The sequence below is a fragment of the Hemitrygon akajei genome, chromosome 7, assembly GCF_048418815.1.
Source record: "Hemitrygon akajei chromosome 7, sHemAka1.3, whole genome shotgun sequence".
NCBI lineage: Eukaryota > Metazoa > Chordata > Chondrichthyes > Myliobatiformes > Dasyatidae > Hemitrygon > Hemitrygon akajei.
The window spans coordinates 184,945,003-184,961,957 of NC_133130.1; the positions used below are offsets into that span (position 1 = coordinate 184,945,003).

A 16,955-nucleotide genomic window follows, 5' to 3' on the forward strand; every position below is an offset into this window, starting at 1 on the left:
TAGGGTAACTAAGGCATTGCTTTTAATATTTACTCAAATCAAAGACAGGCCTATATCTGGGAAACATTTGGAAACTAGCCATTAGGGAGATCTAGTTTCATAGCAATTTAAAAGCAACAATGAACAAATAAATCAACATTCTGATAACTAAGACAGGAAAAGTTGAATCTGAATAGGAAACATGTTATTATACATGGAGAAAATAAACTGTCCAAAATTGAAATATTTAAATTACTTGTGAATTAATATAGTAGAACTTATATAAACCACAGTTTGGAAATCTTGTTTCTTTTGCAAAACCTTCTGAAGTATCACAAAAGTTTAAATCCGAGCAATACACTGTTTCATATTAAATCTCTCATTGACAAATCATGCAACAAGTAGGGATCACTGTCAGAGTTTCAAATCTACAATTAACCCGAAGATTCTCTTCTTCAGCCATTACATTCTGACCCACTCTGCGTTTCCAAAAAATAGTCCTATGACCATAACTACTTAAGTGTACTCTGTTAACTTACATATTGCTCCCCTCTGGAATTTCTGAAAGTGTGTTAGAGCAAATAGAAGAATATGTACATCATCTTCAAGCATTTTTACAAGCCAAGTGAGTGGGTGAGAACAATGCAGATATTTTAAAAGAATGTACGAATTGTAAAAAGCATGAGTCCCTTTTAAATTCAGAAAGGTTGGGTTTTTGTTCCAAAAGGGGCCTAGGTATCCTTGTACACTAGTCATTGAATGCCAACATGCAGGTTCCACGAGTAATTTGGAAAGTAAATGGTATACCAAGACTTTGTTAAGGAGAGAAATTGAATACAGTAGTTGGGAAGTCTTACAGCAATTGCATAGGGGCTTGTAGACTACATTTAGAATATTATGCAGGGTATTGGTCACCTCCTGCAACTTCATGTGACAAACAAGTCTATTTCAAAAGTTAACTAAATAATTCTTAGAATGTGGAGGAAACAAATCAAACAAATAGAAAGATGTGATTCTGCTGCTGCAAATGCAGCAAGGTTTCCAGGGCTGGCAGGTTTGCCATATGTGAGGAGATTGAGTAGGCTTGGCCTGTTGCTTAGAAAAGTGAGCAATATTCTAAAATGAGCAATGTTCTCAATGAAATCTACAAAACTCTTGCAAGGCTTAAGAAGGCAAAATGCAGGGAAGATTTAGTCACAACTGGGGATCACTTTCTTAGAATATTGGGTAGACATTTCGGAGTGAAAGGAAGAAAAATTTCTTCTTTCAGAAATGGAGAATCTTTGGTATTTTCTCCTCTGGAGGGCTGTGCACACTCAGGCATTTGGTTAATTCAAAGCAGAGATTACTAAGGGGATCAAAGGATGCAAGGTTCATGTGAGAAAACAGAGCTGAGGTAAAAGATCAGCAAAGGTATTGACAAATAGCACCTGCTCCTAATACTTATATTGTGTTCTTATAGGATAAAAAGAATTTGGGTGTTTATACAATAATGAATAAGTAATCACACAGAGTAAACATTGTAAAGCAATAATACCATTTTCTCATTTTCAAGATTGCAAAACCAAATGCAATAGACATCAAGTTGATGAGTAGAGAAGAGCTTTGTTTCCCAAGTGAAAACTACTTCACTATAAAGATCATTACAAATGTGCTACAAGTAAATGTAGATTATTTAAAAGCCATCACTTAATTTTCCAAAATTGTCTTCTAACTCTGTAAGCAATATTCTTAAATGGAAATTTCACAGAACAAGCTTCCATTGAAATGAGCTGTGCAAATTATCAATATTTATTGTATTGATTAGAATAGATGGATTTAAAACAATCTGCCCATCAGCAAATGCATGCAGCAGGTAAAATAGTTATGCTCGAATAACACAGCACTTTCTGTGAATATCAAAAATAATGGGTAATAAACTTGAGAAAATGCTAACAATGAACTAAAACTATTCTAATAATTTTGATAAAATTTAGTCATGTTATTTATAGTTCAAAGCATATAAAAAGAAACAAGGAATTAAACAAAACTATTCATGCCACTTATTTCACTTTATTTAAATATCGTGTGCACTTAGACCTGCATTACTTATGAAGCAATAATGAAACTCTATACTAGGTTTATATTTGTGAGAATAATTTAAATATCCATTTTGCAATCACTACACAAGGTAAAGGTTACAGTAGATTATTTCCACTTTTACAATGGGGCCAAGGTAGCAGGTTATGATATTAAAATCAGCAAAATCTGGCCAATGTAAATAATACACATTCCATTTTATAGCTGGAGTAGCAAACTTCGATCATAGTGAAATCTTCAGAAACTTCTGAACTACAGCATACTTTGTAAAAAGCTTTGAGGATTTTCCTCAACATATTTGGGATAAATTAGTTATGCACTCTGATTACACATCGTCAGTTTCAAAGCATTCACAAGTGACCTTATGAAAGCAAATGGAATCTGCAAAAGGGAAATTTCAGAGTATTTTTGGCATTATCCCAATCTCACAATTTACTATATATGCCACTGACATAGCAAAACATCAATCAGAAATATTTTCCAGTTCTTAAGGCAAATATTTCTAGAAACATTTTTCAATGCAGTGCTCCAGTTGTAAAAAATGCAACTAACAAGTTAAATCACTGTTTCAGGGTCAAGGTTCTTCTATTATAGAAGATTGCTTCCTCCATTCGCCATTGCTGAACTGGTACATATCACATTTGAACCATGACAACAGCAGAAGGCCAACTGGGTCCTCAGAGCAAATTTGTCATTTTAAGATTACTATGGCTGAGTTGATCTCAATTTGCAGTAGCTCCATACCACTTGGTCCTTTAACTGTTGATCTCAGTCATTAAGATCAAAATCAATTAACCCAGCATCCACATATTTTTGGGGAGAGAATTCTAGGCCTCATTATCTTTAACATGAAAAAGTGCTTTCTGATTTCACTCTGGAATGGTCTAGCTGTAACTCTAAAGCTGTACACTGTGGTCATATCTACTCAACTAAATTCCTTTATAATTCAATTAGTTTCAACTACATTCAGAAATTGAAAACTTTAACTCTGAGCAATCCATATTGGGTGCACATCATGACAAATATTTTGGAGACTTTGAACAAATATTTAGTTACAAAAAATAAATTTGTGCAATGTTTTATCTTACAAACATTTTAAACGCTTCTGGAAAATCAGAATCTTTGACAAAGGAGCTTAACAAAAGTGAATTGTTTCTTAAAAACATCACATTGAAATATTATTTTGAAACAGACAAGGGTTCCTATTGTGCAGTGAACACTTCAAATCTGGAAACTATATATGGCTGTACATACCATCGTGGATCTACTCAACACAACTGTTTTTAAGCAATTAGTTTACAGCAGCGAAAATTACTGCCTTAAAAAGTCAGAATTATCACCAGAGCTGGAGTCCAAGAAACCCATTGTTGCTATCAAGACCAATCCATGGGGCTGTTCTTCTCTAGCACATTCTTGAAAAGGAATCAATACTGTTTAACAGCAGAACAACTGGTGTGAACCAATATTTCACCTTGCACCATGGAACTATTAATTCACACAACAAAGTCCCACAGGTTCACTGTCAGATCTCACATTTTGTGAACTTGCTCCATAATATTACATCTTGCATGCAGCATGCTTACCAATTAGTTTCGACATCTTATAATCATAAGATGCATGAACCCAATTGTCAGAACTTTTCAGCAAGACAAAAACACTTTGCTAACATAGCTCATTGTGAACAATGCCTGGATAAATATAGTATTACTTGTATCAATCATATGTATACAAATTTTGGCGCATTTCCAATCTTTTCACCATCAATAAACATCTCCCCTCCACCTTGACTCAATTTCATATTACCTTTTTGTGAGTGAGGAAAAATCATTACTGGATTACTGGAGTGTGAATTATTCCTATTTGCACTGGTTAACATATCAGTCAGATGTTGGTAGTAATTCAGTATTGGGAAAAAAATAAAAGTGCCAATTTGGACCAGAACATATGAACTATCCAAATGGTTTGGTGTTGGAAGGTGTAGCACTAAGATCTAGGAGAGGTTGAAATGAAGGCAACTCAATGAAATAAGCTACCCAGATAATTCAAGGTTCTCATCAGCTATTTGAAATTGTAGTTTGTCAGAAGTCAAAATGTAATCCTCAATATTCTTTTATATTTCTACACAGAAACAATTTACTGCTTTGCTTGGTTTTCAAATATTTTAAATATTTTTCTCTGTACTTCTCCACCTAACCCTCCTCTCTTTACAAAATTAAAAGAAAGTCATGTTCCTGGGTTTAAGGCAATTTTGAACACACAAGTGTCTAGGCAACACATCCTGAACCCCTATACAGCAAAACAGGACAGCATCAAACTATCACTAATCTCAACTGACGAGGTAGAAAACTATTATTCAATTATTTTAACAAAAGAGTCAACTAAATACATTGTTTTAAAGAAAAAGCCTGCACATATGTAGTTATACAAATGAACTAAATCCTGCGCTCTTCAATGTTAAGTACACTGGACTAGAATACCAGGACAGAAAGACCATTTGGTCAAAATTCAGAACTGGAATTTTCTCAAGGAAGGTGGTAGTAAGGCAGATATAAGTAAGCAGAAAGAATCAGAACAAAATAGGGTACAACTTTGCTAAAACAAAATAATGATACTGCAAATTATCGTACTCAATTCCTGCTCTTGGGTGAGAGACTGTAGACATCTATCTATATTCTCGTGATGCAGAGAAACTAAGTTAATAGCAATTTGCTGAACACAACTGTGCAGTTTGCTTCAAACCAAATATATTATCAGATAGAAAGTACATCAGTTTACACCGTGCAAAACTAATCATTAAACTCAAAATTCAAACGTTACCATTGATTTATTTATTTAATATTGCCTATAATTCAAGAACTAACTTTACTGTTTCTTACTTTGCTTAGCTAAAGCTATTGGATCTCTAATTTTATAAAATAAATTAACTTAGTACTGAATTGCAAAATTATGGGAAATTGAGCAAACTAACCTGATAATTCTGAAAATTATGTATACCAAATTTTCTCACATGTATACCTGAACCAATTCAAGGCTACATCTATGTAACTATATAATTTTCATTGCTGGGTTTATGTAATGGAGTGTGTATTGCAGAACTTCAATTTTGTAAATCTAGTCACACACACAAAATGCTGGTGAAACATGTCAGGCAACATCATTGGAGGGGATTAAACAGTCGATGTTTCTCAATGAGATTCTTTACCAGGACAGGAAAGGAAGGAGCAGAAACAAAAACCAGATAAGATGGGGAGGAGGGGAAGGAGTGCAAGCTGGCAAGTGATAGGTAAGACCAGCAGGAAGGTGAGATGAAGTAAGAAACTGTGAGGGGATAGGTAGAAAAGATAAAGAACTGAAGAAAGAATCTGATAGGAGAGGACAGTGGACCATGAAAGAAAAGAAAGAAGGAGGGGAACCAGAGGGAAGAAATGGGATATGAAGTGTTGCTCCTCCGACCCGAGTTTGGCCTCTTCATGGCAATAGAGGGATCATGGACAGACATAGCAGAACGTGAATGGGAAGTCATTTGAAATGGGTGAACATTTGAACTAGGTGATCCTGCCTTTTACCCCTAGCATTCTGTACGTATTTCCAGCACCTGTGGAATCCCTTATGTTTGTGTCTGTAGATCTAGTCATTCTTTTCAAATAAAAAAAATATACAGACCTTATTCTTCTTCAATTAGCAGTAAAAATCCTAATACTGGTATACTTTTTTATGAAAAGGTTGACTAGATTTACAGCATTAAGAGTTCTCGAATGTATACTCCATTACATAAAACTAACAATGAAAATTTTATAACTAATTGGTCAGTTATTAAATGTAGCATTGAATAGGTTCAGGTGGGAAGGGTGGGGTGTGTATATATATATATATATATAATGAAAAGAGAATTTACGATATATCAATTCTGAATTATTGTAAATCACAAATTTCCCACAATTTTGCAATTCAGAACTTCAATAATGTATTATTTAAAAGGTCCAATTGCTGTAGCAAACTAAATTAGAAACAGAGCAAAGTGGGACATTAGTATGTGAATTATGAGCAATATTACACAAATGAATTAATAGTAAAAATTTGATTTTTCTAAGATTATCATCTATTTTGACGGCTGCAGACTTCACTTAAAATTCTAGGCAAGTTGGTATTTCAATGTGCACATTCAAATACAACCAATGATACATCAAGAAGAAGAAACAAATCTAGGGTTTGGTTCAGCATTCACGAAGATCACATCACTAAGAGCTTCTACTCAGATTACAATCATTACAGTTTTTTCTCCCTGTTCCTCAGTACCCATGCTGCTTAAAAATCTGTTTGTCTTTACACTGAACAAACCCTAGACCTGTGCATATACTGCTTCTGGTGCAGAAAATTCCAGAATTTCCCAAGCTAGGAAGAAATCCCACGGCTGCTATCCCAGTCTTAAGTCAATTAGTACACAAATGGCACAGATTACTGCAATTTATTATATATCTGTACTGGCATGAATCCCACAAATCCTTCTAAACTGCTACTCATGAGACCATACATATTCTAAACTTGGCTGCTCCTGTTAATTCATTTAAAATGTAGAATAACGGTTCTGTCCAATTGCTCTGTCAGGTAGAATTCAGAAGGTAATTTAAACTGTATGCTTTTCTATCAAGAATGGCTTTAAACTTTGGCAAACACACAGTCTGGTTTGAAGAAGCCCTAAACTTGACTGGATCTTAAGGCCAGAACATTTAGACGATGTTCATTTCAAGAAAAACCAAACTGCAATTACAAAGTCAGAACAAGCTAAATGTCTCACAAACACAAGTCCAGCATCCAGTCATAAATCTCATGAAAAGTTGTCTGTCTCCTGAGGTACGAAATGGTGCACCAAAGGGTCAAAAACTACTGAGAAGGAATATTACTTCAAAAATGAATTAACACTTCAAAAATGAATATCACTTCAAGAATCCAATACCTACTGCTTAAATTACAGTGAAACAAAGCAAAATTTGCAACAGCAGTGATCAGTGCACTATGCTGACATTTAAAGACTTCAAATATTTCTGTATAAAAGCAAAAACAGCTACTTCTCAGTAGATCTTGGCATCAGATTGCATTAAACTCATTAAAATCTCAATGAAGAGAAAAGAAATAGTTCTCTGCAGCTGGCCTGATCACTAGTCTTCTATGTTACCTCATACATTGTGGTCAGTTTTTGCCGCAACATTGCAACTTTCCATTATCTCACTGTAAAGCCACCAACAAAACCACTGGGAAACATTTTCCTCTACAAAAGCCTCCATGTGAAGAATTCACTTAATACGTCAGGCTCAAGACCACTTCAGTAGGGTGTTGTATGTGTCATTAGTCTGTTCTAGAGGTTCTTTAAGAAATATAAATGACTTACCTACTTGAAAGAACAACTTAATTTTTATACAAACACAGCTGATTCTGGTTAATTGGGCAACCGGTTAATCTGGCAGCCATTTATTTTGGGGCAACTCTTAAAGAACAAACACTAATTAACAAAATAGATGTGATTACCTTCATTTATTTGAGACACTATGCTGCTTAGTTTTGGACAAGAGTCTGTTGCCGAACATTTTCTAACTAGTGTCAGTCACCAGCACTTTAGACACTACACTGTGCTTAGAGCAAATAATTTTACAATATTAGATTTACTAGAATGTTACCTGGGTTTCAGCACCTAAGTTACAGAGAAATGTTGAACAAGTTAGGTCTTTGTTCTTTGGAGCGTAGAAGGTTGAGGGGGACTTGATAGAGGTATGTAAAATTATGAGGGGAATAGATAGAGTTGACGTGGATAGGCTTTTTCCATTGAGAGTAGGGGAGATTCAAACAAGAGGACACGAGTTGAAAGTTATGGGACAAAAGTTCAGGGGTAACAAGAGGGGGAACTTCTTTACTCAGAGAGTGGTAGCTGTGTGGAATGAGCTTCCAGTAGAAGTGGTAGAGGCAGGTTCAATATTGTCATTTAAAAAAAAATTGGATAGGTATATGGACAGGAAAGGAATGGAGGATTATGGGCTGAGTGCAGGTCAGTGGGACTACGTGAGAGTAAGTATTCGTCATGGACTAGAAGGGCCGAGATGGCCTGTTTCCATGCTGTAATTGTTATATGGTTAATATCAGTTATGTGTATTGGTTTTTTAAAATTTTAATTTAGAGATACAGTGTGGAATAGGCCCTTTCAGCCCTTCGAACAGCACTGCCCGACAACCCACGATTTAACCCTAGCCTAATCATGGGACAATTTACAATGACCAATTAACCCACTAACCAGTACATTTTTGGATTGTGTTCAAAATGCAGCCATTTTTGTCACTGATAGCTGGCCAAAAATAAGCAGCAAGACAATTCGGAACTATTTTGCTCACTGTGGTTTCAAGAATTCAGGCTTGGAGATGTCATAAACAGCTGGAAGTGAAAATGGAATGATTTTACTACTTCAACAAATTAGGAACAACAAAGCATTTGAAGGTATCGACAATCATCTTGAATGTTACAGTGAAAATGAAGATTTGGAGGATGAAATTGTCAAAGGCATTGTGTGAAGGCAGTTCATTATCTGCAATAAGTGTTTGCACTGATTTTGTTCATTTACAGTCAATCAAAAGAACACTACAGCAAACCATCAGTAACTAATGCATAGTTTTATAGCACTGTAGTAGTATTTTTAGTGTTCTAATTTATTCTGTTTATCATTTAAATACATAATTTAGTACTCAGTTAAATGGTAGATCGTCTTTTTTATACCTATTTAACCATTTCCATGAAACTTCAGCTAATTGGGGCAGCTACTTAATTGGCCAAATTGTACTGGTCTGGATGTGTCCCAATTAACCGGAATCCACTGTATGTAGCCTCTAAAGAAATACAGTTAGGCTTAGGTTGGTACAGCATTATATTTCCATAGCATTGTCTACTATACAGTGTATAATGCCAAGCACTCTTTCGATTTAGCTATACATTTAGTCAGAAAGAAATAAAACATTTTTTTAAAAAAAAGAGAATTTCTACAGTTAAATTACAAAGTGCTCACAAAGATTCATCACAGGTGCAAAAGTTGCAGTTTTCACAACCTTCATCTCAGTATCATAGCCTGCAAAACAAAAAGGTTTATTCCTTGTTAGTCTTTGCTGGTTGAACAATTGCATGAGGATTCCTATGCTGATCAGTTCAACTTATTTCTATCTGTTGCATTTTGTTTTTGCTTGTCAAACTTCATTACCCAAAAATATCTTAACTGTGGAAGTCTAGTTGAGGTGATTAGCATAAGCGACTAAGGGGATTCCAAAAAAATACTGTGCAAATGAGAGAGGTAGGACAGATAGATGCAGTTGAATGTAAGAAACACCAAATTTAAGAAGAGTAACAGCTGGAAATCCTTAGGTCAGATGGAATCTGTGTTGAATTGGAATCTATTAGTCTAATCAAGGAAGATATACAACATATGCAACATCAGCTGCTTCCCAGGTCATCAAGTCAAAGAATGATAATCAAAAATATTAACTCTTTTTCCCTCTTTGCTTGATGAGTATTTGGTTGGAATTGAACGAATCAGGATTGGATGTGACTTACATGGAGAATAATTACTCATACAGTGCAAAAACTCTGCCAAATAGCCCATTCTTAGCTACAGAGTTGTCCATATGTAATACTCCATTTCCTTGTCTGTGTGAATAAATGTCAAGATTCTAGACCTTTGCCAATAGTTAGCTCACAAACCTAAAGCAACTCTTATTTTCTCTCCCAACCTGCCTTTAAGCCAGAATCATAGTTTAGTGTCCCATTTTCACACTGATGATTGGTGAAGAACATATTTTAATTCTATTTACTACTTGATAAAAGGCAATTTGCCAACGTACATCCCAAACACCAGAACAGATGTGGTTCCCACAATAAAGTGTTGTGATATTTAACAAGTAGGGATAAATTTCTACTCAGATGGAAATGAGAAGTTATTCAAACTGCTCTGATAACATCCCTAGATGCAACTTGGGAATAGTGAATTTTAAAATAACTATCATTATATATTTGAATAGTACACATAGACTAGAAGTTTCATATTTCAGGAAGAAACTGAAATCAAATTGGTACTTTATAGTTCTTCATGCAGATTTAAATTATTGTACATAACATCCCAGCAATTGTATCACTTAATAGACATTTTGATTCCATGACTTAATGGACACCTATCACTTGCTTCAGAAATTTCATAGGATACCCAAGGATTTTGGGATGACAGGTGGAAAGTGCTTTGTGGTATAATATTATCAAGTGATAACCATCTCCAACAGTGCATATCTAACCATAAACACAAGAGATATTTAAGATGCTGGAAATCCAGAGTAACGCACAAATGGTGAAGGAATTCAGCAGGTCAGGCAGCATCTAGTGAAAGCAATAGAGGTCTTGGCCCAAAATGAAGACTCTTTATTCCTTCCCATAGATTCTACTTGACCTGCTGAATACCTCCAGCATTTTATTTGTTACTCAGAATATCCAACCACCTCTTTTCACGTTTAATTGCATCTCCATTACAAGACCCTCTACTATCAATATGCTGAGCATAGTGATTGGTTAGAAATTGAACTGAAACAGTCAAGGTACTGTAATTACAAGAGGTGACCAGAAGCCCTTCAATGAGTCCCTCAGATAACCATATAAAAATTACAGCATGGAAACAGGCCATTTCGGCCCTTCTAGTCCGTGCCGAACGCTTACTCTCACCTAGTCCCACTGACCCGCACGCAGCCCATAACCCTCCATTCCTTTCCTGTTCATATACCTATCCAATTTTACTTTAAATGGCAATACCAAACCTGCCTCTACTACTTCACCTGGAAGCTCCTTCCACACAGCTACCACTCTCTGAATAAAGAAATTCCCCCTTGTGTTATCCTTAAACTTTTGCCCCCTAACTCTCAACTCATGTCCTCTTGTTTGAATCTCCCTACACTCAATGGAAAAAGCCTATCCACGTCAACTCCATCTAACCCCTCATAATTTTAAATACTTCTATCAAGTGCCCCCTCAACCTTCTATGCTCCAAAGAATAAAGACCTAACTTGTTCAACCTTTCTCTGTAACTTAGATGCTGAAACCCAGGTAACATTCTAGTAAATCTTCTCTGTACTCTCTCTATTTTGGTGACATCTTTCCTATAATTCGGTGACCAGAACTGTACACAATATGCCAAATTTGGCCTTACCAATGCCTTGTACAATTTGAACATTACATCCCAACTTCTATACTCAATGAAAACACAAAATGCTGGCAGAACTTAGCAGGCCAGACAGCATCTATGGGAGGAGGTAGTGATGACGTTTGGGGCCGAAACCCTTCATCAAGATCCTATACTCAATGCTCTGATTTATAAAGGCCAACATACCAAAAGCTTTCTTCACCACCCTATCCACATGAGATTCCACCTTCAGGGAACTATGCACCATTATTCCTAGATCACTCTGTTCTACTGTATTCTTCAATGCCCTACCATTTACCATGTATGTCCTATTTGGATTATTCCTACCAAAATGTAGCACCTCACACTTACCAGCATTAAACTCCATCTGCCATCATTCAGCCCACTCTTCTAAATAGCCTAAATCTATCTGCAAGCTTTGAAAACCTACTTCATTATCCACAATGCCACCTACCTTAGTATCATCTACACACTTACTAATCCGATTTACCACCCCATCATCCAGATCATTAATGTATATGACAAACAACAATGGACCCAGTACAGATCCCTGAGGCACACCACTAGTCACTGGCCTCCAACCTGACGAACAGTTATCCACACTACTCTCTGGCATCTCCCATCCAGCCACTGTTGAATCCATTTTACTACTTCAATATTAATACCCAATGATTGAACCTTCCTAACTAACCTTCCATGCAGAACCTTGTCAAAGGCCTCATCTGTTAAAGAAACCTATATTAATTTGTCCCATCTGCCAAAAAGGCAAACTCACACAGAAAAGCAATTTAGCAGACATCTTTACATTGCAAGGTTCTATGAAATGGACATACTTCCATTTCTTTGGTATATGAGGCAAAATTCTTCATATCGTCTGCAGCAATTCAACCATTAGTTTCTGAAGGAGATTAAGAATGAACATTAGATGCACGTCTTGTCAAGAATGCCTACATCCCAACTGTATTATCTGAGCTACTGGACACAAATTCAGCTGACTATGCTAGGACAGTTAATGGGATTTCTTATGTACATACTAGAATTGAATATTTTTAATCATAACTTATACTACATCTCTTTCAACTATTGCCAAAATTCACAGAGCTACTGTGGATCTCACATGAACAATGCCGAAGCTCTAAAATTCACATGTGCTTTCAAATCTCTTCAGAATCTTATTTCTCCACAGCCTCATCCTTCCCAAATTCTGGAACCTCCTGCAGTCCTACAATCCATAAGCGAACGTCTGCATGCCTCCAAATGTTGGTTTTAAGTTATCTCCATTTTGAAAATTGATCCACAACTTGTGGTTAAGTCATAAACTCTGGAATTCTATTCTGATATCTCTTTCTCTGCTTTCTTAATAAGATTTTCAAAAACTAGGTCCATGAACAAACTTTTGGTCACTTGTCCTAATATATCTTACATGTCTCAGAGTCAGATATTCCTGTATAAAGCAAATATGAAGTGTACTGCAATATTTCACTAAATGATAGTATAAAATGCAGTTAGTTAATGTTAATTTTTTTAACTTTTCATGTTTTCAGAAGTATAAGATTTTTGCATATGTCAAGGGAACATGGAACAGGAGAAGGAGATCAATTAGACCCTCAAACCTGTTATAAATTCAATATTTTTTAAGTGGCCGATCTGCATCATAACACCATCTTCTTTGGTTCTGTAAGAGTCTGTGATATTTGTCTCCTTCTATACAAATGTACCTTTCAACTGGTTACTTTAAGCCAGCTCTATCATCACACAGCACGAGTTTCGGCTTCTATTTTCCTCTCTCCTTGTGGGCTGTCCAAATCAGCTTGAATAATGTTCTGCCGCATGGCAATTTCTGGTCCACCACCATAGATAGTAAACAAATAGTTCCACGTTTCTTCAGAAATCTGACCATAATCTGCACCTAATTAAAAGAAAATGAGAACCAAAGTACAAGAGGAAAAAAATTAGTAAAGAAATCTCAATCTATAGGGACATGAATCTGCCATTAGATTTGGTCCACGTTACCACTGATATTATGTTCATTTAAATAGTGCACATATTTGAAGGAAATATATCCATGCCTGTTTTACTATATTGAAATATTTTATTCTTAAATCAGTACTGTTTGGTTCCATACCTTGTTTTAGTTGGACATGGCCACCTTTAATGACTGCAATTTTGCTATTATCTATTGGACCAGGAGGCTCTGGGAGAGGAAAAAAAAAATACATTCAGCTGTTTTCACCGACATATAACCATATAACAATTACAGCACGGAAACAGGCCATCTTGGCCCTTCTAGTCCGTGCCGAACGCTTACTCTCATCGAGTCCCACTGACCCACACTCAGCCCATAACCCTCCATTCCTTTCCTGTCCATATACCTATCCAATTTTACTTTAAATGACAATACCAAACCTGCCTCTACCACTTCTACTGGAAGCTTGTTCCACACAGCTACCACTCTCTGAGTAAAGAAATTCCCCCTCGTGTTACCCTTAAACTTTTGCCCCCTAACTCTCAACTCATGTCCTCTTGTTTGAATCTCCCCTACACTCAATGGAAAAAGCCTATCCACGTCAACTCCATCTAACCCCTCATAATTTTAAATACTTCTATCAAGTGCCCCCTCAACCTTCTATGCTCCAAAGAATAAAGACCTAACTTGTTCAACCTTTCCCTGTAACTTAGGTGCTGAAACCCAGGTAACATTCTAGTAAATCTCCTCTGTACTCTCTCTATTTTGTTGACACCTTTCCTATAATTCGGTGACCAGAACTGTACACAATATGCCAAATTTGGCCTTACCAATGCCTTGTACAATTTGAACATTACATCCCAACTCCTATACTCAGTGCTCTGATTTATAAAGGCCAACATACCAAACGCTTTCTTTGTCACCCTATCCACATGAGATTCCACCTTCAGGGAACTATGCACCATTATTCCTAGATCACTCTGATCTACTGCATTCTTCAATGCCCTACCATTTATCATGTATGTCCTATTTGGATTATTCCTACCAAAATGTAGCACCTCACACTTATCAGCATTAAACTCCATCTGCCATCGTTCAGCCCACTCTTCTAACTGGCCTTAATCTCTCTGCAAACTTTGAAAACCTACTTCATTATCCACAACGCCACCTACCTTAGTATCATCTACACACTTACTAATCCGATTTACCACCCCATCATCCAGATCATTAATGTATATGACAAACAACATTGGACCCAGTACAGATCCCTGAGGCACACCACTAGTCACCGACCTCCAACCTGACAAACAGTTATCCACCAGTACTCTCTGGAATCTCCCATCCAGCCACTGTTGAATCCATTTTACTACTTCAATATTAATACCTAACGATTGAACCTTCCTAACTAACCTTCCGTGCTGAACCTTGTCAAAGGCCTTACTGAAATCAATATAGACAACATCCACTGCTTTGCCCTCGTCAACTTTCCTCATAACCTCTTCAAAAAATTCAATAAGATTTGTCAAACCTGACCTTCCACGCACAAAATCCATGTTGACTGTTTCTAATCAGACCCAGTCTATCCAGATAATTATATATACCATCTCTAAGAATACTTTCCATTAATTTACCCACCACTGACGTCAAACTGGCAGGCCTATAAATTGCTAGGTTTACTCTTAGAACCCTTTTTAAACATTGGAACCACATGGGCAATACGCCAATCCTCCGGCACCATCCACATTTCTAATGACATTTGAAATACTTCTGTCAGAGCCCCTGCTATTTCTACACTAACTTCCCTCAAGGTCCTAGGGAATATCCTGTCAGGATCCGGAGATTTATCCACTTTTATATTCCTTAAAAGCGCCAGTACTTCCTCCTCTTTAATCGTCATAGTTTCCATAACTTCCCCACTTTTTTCCCTTACCTTACACAATTCAATATCCTTCTCCATAGTGAATACCAAAGAAAAGAAATTGTTCAAAATCTCCCCCATCTCTTTCAGCTCCACACATAGCTGTCCACTCTGATTCTCTAAGGGACCAATTTTATCCCTCACTATGCTTTTGCTATTAATATAACTGTAGAAACCCTTTGGATTTATTTTCACCTTACTTACCAAAGCAACCTCGTATCTTCTTTTAGCTTTTCTAATTTCTTTCTTAAGATTCTTCTTACATTCTTTATGTTCCTCGAGCACTTCATTTACTCCATACTGCCTGTATTTATTGTAGATATCTCTCTTTTTCCTAACCAAGTTTCCAATATCACTTGAAAACCATGGCTCTCTCAAACTTTTAACCTTTCCTTTCAACCTAACAGGAACATAAAGATTCTGTACCCTCAAAATTTCACCTTTAAATGAGCTCCATTTCTCTATTACATCCTTCCCATAAAACAAATTGTCCCAATCCACTCCTTCTAAATCCTTTCACATCTCCTCAAAGTTAGCCTTTCTCCAATCAAAAATCTTAACCCTGGGTCCAGTCCTATCCTTCTCCATAATTATATTGAAACTAATGGCATTGTGATCACTGGACCCAAAGTGCTCCCCAACACATACCTCCATCACCTGACCTATTTCATTCCCTAACAGAAGATCCAACACTGCCCCTTCTCTAGTCGGTACCTCTATGTATTGCTGTAAAAAACTGTCCTGCACACATTTTACAAACTCCAAACCATCCATCCTTTTCACAGTATGGGCTTCCCAGTCTATGTGTGGAAAATTAAAATCTCCCACAATCACAACCCTGTGCTTACTACAAATATCTGCTATCTCCTTGCAAATTTGCTCCTCCAATTCTCGCTCCCCATTAGGTGGTCTATAATACACCCCTACAAGTGTTACTACACCTTTCTCATTCCTCAATTCCACCCAAATAGACTCCCTAGACGAGCCCTCTAATCTATCCTGCCAGAGCACCGCTGTAATATTTTCTCTGACAAGCAACGTAACACCTCCCCCTCTTGTCCCTCTGATTCTATCACACCTAAAGCAACGAAATCCAGGAATATTTAGTTGCCAATCACACCCCTCCTGCAACCATGTTTCACTAATAGCTACAACATTATATTTCCAGGTATCAATCCGTGCTCTAAGCTCATCCACCTTTCTTACAATGCTCCTAGCATTAAAATAAATGAATTCAAGAAATTCTCCATCTCCTCCTCTCTGTTTATCTCTAACAGTACAAAGAACTTTACTGTCTTTAGTTGCTTTCAATGCAGAGTACTATATACTGAAATAATCCAGAGGAAGAAAAGGCCAATTAATCCTTGTCTACTCCATTTAGAATCTAGGTATGATCATTCCATTGGGAATTCCACCTCCTCCAACTGCTATCTAATGCTGTTAAGAAATGCTATACTTTACTGAATGCCTTAGTGAAAAGAAAACTGTGCAATCTCATATTTTTGTCATCATAAAAAGATTCTATATTTTGTGACAAAGTACTTTGGTGCTATTTTTTTTACAGTATTTTTATTCAGAAGAAAAAAAAACAAGATTTACAGAGTTCAACACATAGATACATCTCAACATAAATTGTGTACATTCATATATTGTAATAAAATTGATCAAAATGTTATAGCATATCACATAAAGGTATACCACTCCGTAATCAAAAATTTAAAGATAGGTCATACCTCACAAAAGAAATGTTTTATATAAAAAAAGTCAACTCCCCTACCGACTACCAAAGAAAAAAGCTGATGGAT

At 36.4% G+C, this 16,955-nt stretch overlaps 1 protein-coding gene across 5 annotated transcripts in view; it reads right to left on the minus strand.

Moving 5' to 3' along the window:
• The window catches only part of usp20 (ubiquitin specific peptidase 20), a 181,985-nt gene that overhangs the window by 93,784 nt on the left and 71,246 nt on the right, over positions 1-16,955 (minus strand). For 2 of the 5 annotated variants that reach the window (XR_012099760.1, XR_012099761.1), the window contains exons 23-25: positions 13,392-13,460; positions 12,985-13,175; positions 9,101-9,160 (exon numbers count right to left, since the gene is read on the minus strand). Coding sequence is in view for 1 of the 5 variants with exons in the window: in XM_073052870.1 (XP_072908971.1) it covers positions 13,018-13,175; positions 13,392-13,460 (227 nt within the window). In the remaining 4 variants the exon portion in view is untranslated. Of the gene's footprint in view, positions 1-1,752; positions 9,161-12,984; positions 13,176-13,391; positions 13,461-16,955 lie in introns of those variants that run through there. The other 3 variants (XR_012099762.1, XR_012099763.1, XM_073052870.1) reach the window with 2 other exon arrangements.